Raw genomic sequence first — 6,596 nt, forward strand, 5'->3', positions numbered from 1 at the left:
TTCTCTAAAACAGAATGGTTACAAGGAATGATGAATGATTCAGTGCTAAAGTGTGTTAGTAGGATGATTGTTGATGGGGGGGAAGAAAGAGGGTGCTGTTGCAGTATCAGTGAGACCTTACAGCTAAGTTTTGGATGAACTGCCGTTGAGCGATAGTGGGGTAGTGATGAGAGGTGATAAATGTGTGCCCTCTGAGAATTATACAATTGGCACATCGGGGACATTTAGGCCAAAGGTTGACTCAAAGGAGGGTTAAAGAAATGTTTTGGTGGCCTGGTGTTGATATGCAAACCGCCCAGTGGGTGCAAGAGGGTATACTTTGTAGGGAGAGCGAAAAAAATATTAAAACTTGGAAAGAAGTCATTGATGGGTCATATTGAAGATCCTGGTGAAGCGTGGCACACAGTTTGTCTGGATTTTATAGGGCCACTGTCCGATTTAGGCCACAATCGGAGATTTGCTTTAGTCTTGGTGGACTTGTTTTCTAAATGGATGGAGGTGGTGTTTATGAGAGAGGTGTCGACAAGGAATCCCATTGCCATTTTAAAGGATATTTTTGGGAGGGAAGGTTGTCCCCATACCATTACTACTGACAATGGTACACAATTGACATCTTTTGACATGAAGGAATTTTTGTAGGCTCATGGCATCGCGCACAATCGTACTGCACTATATAATCCCCAAGCCAATGGCATTGTTGAGCATATGAACCGTATGATTAAAGGTGCATTCAATTGGCTGTGCAGAGTAATCAAAACAATGATATAGCAGTACGTGAGACAGTTTGGGCTCATCGCACCACGCAGCTCAGAGACAAGGGAAAGACACCTTTTGAGTTCATGAGGGGACGTAAGGCCAGAACAAAGTTGGTCCCTAGTTGGATGGAGGGTGGTTTAGCAAAGGTGGACAGTCACGTGGAAATTTCACAGTCGAATAGACATTCAGATATACAAGTTGGGGATTTCGTGAAAGTCAGGGACGGACGTAGGGGTGCAGGTTGGTTTAAGTTCCATGGTCCTTTCGAGGTTAAGCAAGTGAGTGATTTTTACATTGTTTTGGCCAATGGAACGAAATGGAATGAACGCAGAGTGGCTTTGTATCAAAAAGGAAGTGTAAGTGAGGGGTCAAAAATAAATGTCAGTGATGCTGCGGAGGGTTGTAGTGGTTTTATGTTAAGAGAGAAGTTGAGAAACCAATTTGTGACGTCTCATCAAGTTTCTCTCTGTATGATGATGAAAAAAATTGAGTGAATGAGCAAATAGGTACGAAAGAGGATGGTAACAGAAAGGAAAACAGAGCAGTGAGAGAGGGGAGACCACCTGCATATTTGGATGATTAGGTAAGAGAATCAAATGTCAAACGTAAACTCTCAGAAAATATATTTATATATAGATATATACACATTTTAAAATGTGTGTTGAATTATTATAAGAATTTGTGAACTGTAGGTTCCTTAGTAGAAAGAATCTTTTATAAAAAATAAATAAAAAAAAAAACCTTTAATTTGACATTTGTATATATTCCTGTAATTGTTCTTTTTTTTTCTTGTTTCCGTTTACTTGGTGATCATTCTTTCCTTAGAGGTATTATCCACAATATTGTGACTATGATGTGCTACATTTCATTTATCTTTTGTAATGCAAATTAACGACTGAGAAGGATGTGTCATATTTGGAGTTGATATGCACGGGCGTTTGTCTCTCGCGGACATTTGCGCTGTCAAGTCAGGCCAAACATTTCTTGCAGTGAACCTCCAAATCATCCATCCATAGTTATACATGTTGAGGACAGTTGAAGCATTTGGCTTGACATCAGCATTACAAATTGGACAGGACGAAAGTTAAATCCCCTTAACTTTCCTTACTCCCTCAACTAACTGACTGCTGCTCCACGAAAGGGAGTACTACATAGGTTCTCTCCTCGACTACAAATCCTCCTCACCTTCATAGCACTGCCGCCAGCCCATGGGTGAGCAGCTACCTCTTCTCTGTCCCGCCGCCGAAGCTCGGTCTGAAGCTCCAAGGCAGCGGCGAAGCCTCCGCTGCTTCCGGGGTCCTGCCCATCAACACTAAAGCTGCTGCAACGGCGCAAAATATTTGGAAGGAGACGGGAACTCTTCGCACATCTCCAGCAGGGCGCTGCCATCTTGGATTAAAACTATACGCCGCTGCTTACCCAGAACTGAAAACAAGGGCGACTGGCTTTCAAAACAAGCCGAAAAGGTAGTTCGGTCCAACATAACGGCGACGAGAGGGCAGTCAACTGAGAAGTTGAGCTTGAAAACTATACATCGTTCGCGTTCATTTTTAGTAACTTGTTTTTTATATGCTTTATTGTAGGATTCCTTTTCCACAAGTTTATCTCGCTTATTTCTTTTTTTACTCAGAATGTTTATTGTCGACTCTCGTGCTCCTTTATTCACCTACACCTTGTGGAGCGACTTGCATCTTATTTGTAAACCTTTCATTGTGTACTGGTAATGTATTTTAGTATACCTCTATTGGGTAATACTATCTTTTATTGTTTAGCATCACATTATCTTTCGCAATTGTAGTGCATTTGTTAATAACCTCTACTGTTGCTTTGACTCTATGGCATTTCCTTTCCATAGGTTTTTCGTGCCATCCTGATATTTATTGAGTGAAACGAAAAGGTGATGGACTGAATGCTTCTGTTAATGTCTGCCACTTATAAAACCTCAATGCTTCATTTAGAAATATGCCATATTTATACATGCACACATGCCAATAGACCCGCTCCAGGCGGGAGACTCCCGATTTCTGAAGCCCAAACTGGCCTTATTTTTGCTGTCTTCCGCCTTAAATTGCCTCTCCTTCAATACAAGTCAATGGGGAAAATACATTCTTTTGATTATTTTTTTGAAATCTCCCATTTTTCTCTACTATAATGTTGGCATGTACGTACATGTGCTGTCACTCTCTAAATGGCACTATTTACGTGGCTGATGGACCAGAAGTGATGTTAAACTCTTCGCTGCCAGGCCTTTCCCCCCTCAGGTGCCATGCCTTTTTTTGACTATTTGAGGCCGTTTACCCCTAGGCCCTCATAACTTTTTGTCCACAGAAGCTACCCACGCCAAATTTGCGTCCTTTTTTTTCCAACATCCTAGGGATTCTAGAGTACCCAAAGTTTGTGGGTTCCCCTGAAGGAGACCAAGAAATAAGCCAAAATACAGCAATTTATTTTTGTTTTTTTTTAAACATGGGAAAAAAGGGCTGCAGAAGAAGGCTTGCTTTTTTTTCTCTGAAAATGGCATAAACAAAGTGTTTGAGGTGCTAAAATCACTATCTTCCCAGCTTTCAGGAACAGGCAGACTTGAATCAGAAAACCACATTTTTCAACACAAGTTTGGCATTTTACGGGGACATACCCCATTTTTACTATTTTTTGTGCTTTTAGCCTCCTTCCAGTTAGTGACAGAAATGGATGTGAAACCAATCCCGGGAAGCAAACCATTTCTGAAAAGTAGACAAAATCCTGAATTCAGCATGGGGTCATTTGTGTAGATCCTTCAAGGTTTTCCTACAGAAAATAACAGCTGAATTTTTTTTTATTGAAATTGAGCTGTAAAAAACAGCATTTTTTTCTCCACGTTTTACGTGTAACTTTTTCCTGCGATGTCAGATTTGTGAAAGCAATATACCATTACGTCTGCTGGACTCTTCTGGTTACGGGGATATATAGGGCTTGTAGATTTATCAAGAACCCTAGGTACCCAGTGCCAATAAATGAGCTGCACCTTGCAATGGGTTTTCATTCTATTCCGGGTATACAGCAATTAGTTTGGTGAAATATAAAGAGTGAAAATAGGTATCAAGAAAACCTTTGTATTTCTAAAATGGGCACAAGATAAGGTGTTGAGACGCAGTGGTTATTTGCACATATCTGAATTCTGGGTTCCCCATACTACCATGTGAATTACAGGGCATTTCTCAAATAGATGTCGTTTTTACACACTGTCTTACCTTTGGTAGGAAAACATGTAGAGAAAGACAAGGGGCAATAATACTTGTTCTGCTATTCTGTGTTCCCCCAAGTCTCCCGATAAAAATGGTACCTCACTTGGTTGGGTAGGCCTAACGCCCGCAACAGGAAATGCAACATGGACACATCACATTTTTACATTGAAAATTGACGTTTTTTTTTTTTAAAAGTGCCTAGCTGTGGATTTTATTCTCTAGCTCAGCCAGCATCTAGGGAAACCTACCAAACCTGTACATTTTAGAAATTTCTTGAACATTTTTGGAATATGGCCATACCCCCACCCTCTTATTTTGAAAAATAAATCTTCCCTGGTCGGCTTTCTTCCCCCCTTGGGGGCAGTTGGGCCTTCCAAAATAGGTCGAATTGCCCCCCAAGGGCGGCAGATATGGCCAACAGTAATATGCCCCCATGGGGTCAGACCCTTGCACAAGGGGCTGCCCCCCCAAAACAAAACATACACCAATCCCTGGTGCCTGATCGGCCTAATAGAAATAGGCTGATCTGCCCCCAAGGGATGCAGAAATGGCCTAAAATAACTTTGCCCCCCAGAGGAACGAATCTTGCGTGAAACTGGTGCCTAGTGGTTTCTGCCCCCATTGGGGCAGATCGGCGTAATGAAAATAGGCTGATCTGCCCCAAGGGGGGCAGAAATGGCCTAAAATAAATTTGTCCCCAAGGGGAACGACCCTTGCCTAAGGGGTCGCTCCCCTTGCGTGCAATTGAAGCAAAAAAATAAAAATCCCTGGTGTCTAGTGGTTTTGCAACCCTTGGGGGCAGATCGGCCTAATACAAATAGGCCTATCTGCCGCTGTTGGAGCAGATATGCTAATATGAGAATATTCTAATGATTTGCGTATACATACTAATGAGGAATAATGACAATTTAAACTAATAATTGAAAATAATGTGTAATGAGTAAAATGTGCCCACGGGGAGTGGTCACCATGTATGTTAACAGTACTAAAATAATGTGAAAATATAAGAATTTTGTATTAATATGTCATAACTGATGATATAAACTGTGTTTTCTAATGCTTCGTATCCTTAACTTAGCCGAACTAGGGGCCTGGTCGGGGGTCGGCCTTATTTGCTTAAACGTGAAGACGCGATGAGCTGCCGAGGAATGGAACTGGAGAAAAGGACCTTGAACTGTACAGAGTTCAGATGAGCTCTGCTAGAATTTTCTGCAATGGACCAGCGGACAGGAGACGATCAGAACAAATTGATACAATTATGTGTAGAGTAGTACTTTCCCAGGACTTGAACAATTGAAGCACTGACTAAAAGACTGTGGGCAACAATTTCGTTACCTGAAGAGCCGGATTATGTTCTCCTCGATAGAAGGACCAATCATATTAATAGAACTTGATGCTTGAACTGATGCAAACAAGTGGTAAACAAAAACTATAGGTTAGTCATAACCCCCGATAAGGTTGACCAATTAGCAATTTGTGGGACGGACTGAGAGACCCTAATAAAAAGTCATGACACGAGAAGGGAAATCAGAGTGGAGAGGCGAAAGGAGATGCTGTCCGAAGTGCTGAAATTTGGGCTTGCTCCCTGTGAGCACGAGCCTTGCTGATGACTGATGACCTGGAGACGAAGACTGACTCGCTGCTGATCTATCTTGGATAGGTAGCTATAAATTGCTGATTGACTGATGTGTGCTTTTTCTTCTAGGTACCAACTGTGCTGCTTAAAATGTTTTTCTCTCTTAGTTAGATTTTTCCAAATTAATGATTTTTGACTAAATAGTTTTTTCGCATGAAGACCCACTTGCTGATGCTGATTTGAGATAGGTAGGCTGACAAGGGCGACTTCATGGTAACGGTTGACTGACTTGTATTGCTGAATTATTCAATGATTTAGATTTTGTTGACTTAGGTTGATGTTATTTTGCTTATTAATAAATCTTGGTGAAATGTTGCTCATGATCCTAATAAAGTTTGATTAACCATTGATTCTCGAAATAAAGGTTTTTGATTAGAATTGTAACTAATAGGGAATAAAATACATTAACCTTCTTGAGAGTGATGGTATTTTCTTATTAGACTAGGTTTTATGGCATTACATGTTGGTTATGATTTTTATTGATGTTTCACTGGTTACCACTTAACTAGGATACTCGATGCGATCAAAAAGATTAATCGACCTATACGCGTCCCCTTGTAAGTTTACTTACTAAGGACAAGGCGCGCTAGCACCCCCAAGGGGGGCAGAAATGGCCTAAAGATAATTTTACCCAGGGGAGCGATCCTTGCCTAAGGGGTCGCTCCCCACATAAAAAAAATAAATAAAAAAAAGATCCCTGGTGTCTAGGGGTTTCTGCCCCCATCGGCCTATTACATTAGGCCGATCTGCCCCCATGGGGGGCAGAAATATCTGTCAAATAATTTGCCCCCCCTGGGGAGCGGCCCTTGCCCAAGGGGCCGCTCCCCTTATGCATAAACCCAAAAAAAACAAATTCCCTGGTGTCTAGTGACATTTCTTCTGTCCGATCACATTGCGATTGGACAGCAGAAATACTGAGAGAGACATGAAAGGAGAGGAAAAGCCTTTCCTCTCCTTTCATGCCTCTCTCATCCCATCCA

General features: G+C 41.6%; 1 protein-coding gene across 1 annotated transcript in view; it reads right to left on the reverse strand.

Moving 5' to 3' along the window:
* The window catches only part of MRPS28 (mitochondrial ribosomal protein S28), a 302,889-nt gene extending 300,705 nt beyond the window's left edge, over positions 1–2,184 (reverse strand). Inside the window, exon 1 of the mRNA XM_069220404.1 lies at positions 1,942–2,184. Within this exon, the coding sequence (XP_069076505.1) occupies positions 1,942–2,145 (204 nt within the window). The 5' untranslated portion in view covers positions 2,146–2,184. The remainder of the gene's footprint in view (positions 1–1,941) is intronic.
* Between the last annotated feature and the right edge of the window lie 4,412 nt (positions 2,185–6,596).

Source organism: Pleurodeles waltl, chromosome 2_2, assembly GCF_031143425.1.
Source record: "Pleurodeles waltl isolate 20211129_DDA chromosome 2_2, aPleWal1.hap1.20221129, whole genome shotgun sequence".
Classification (NCBI taxonomy): Eukaryota; Metazoa; Chordata; class Amphibia; order Caudata; family Salamandridae; genus Pleurodeles; species Pleurodeles waltl.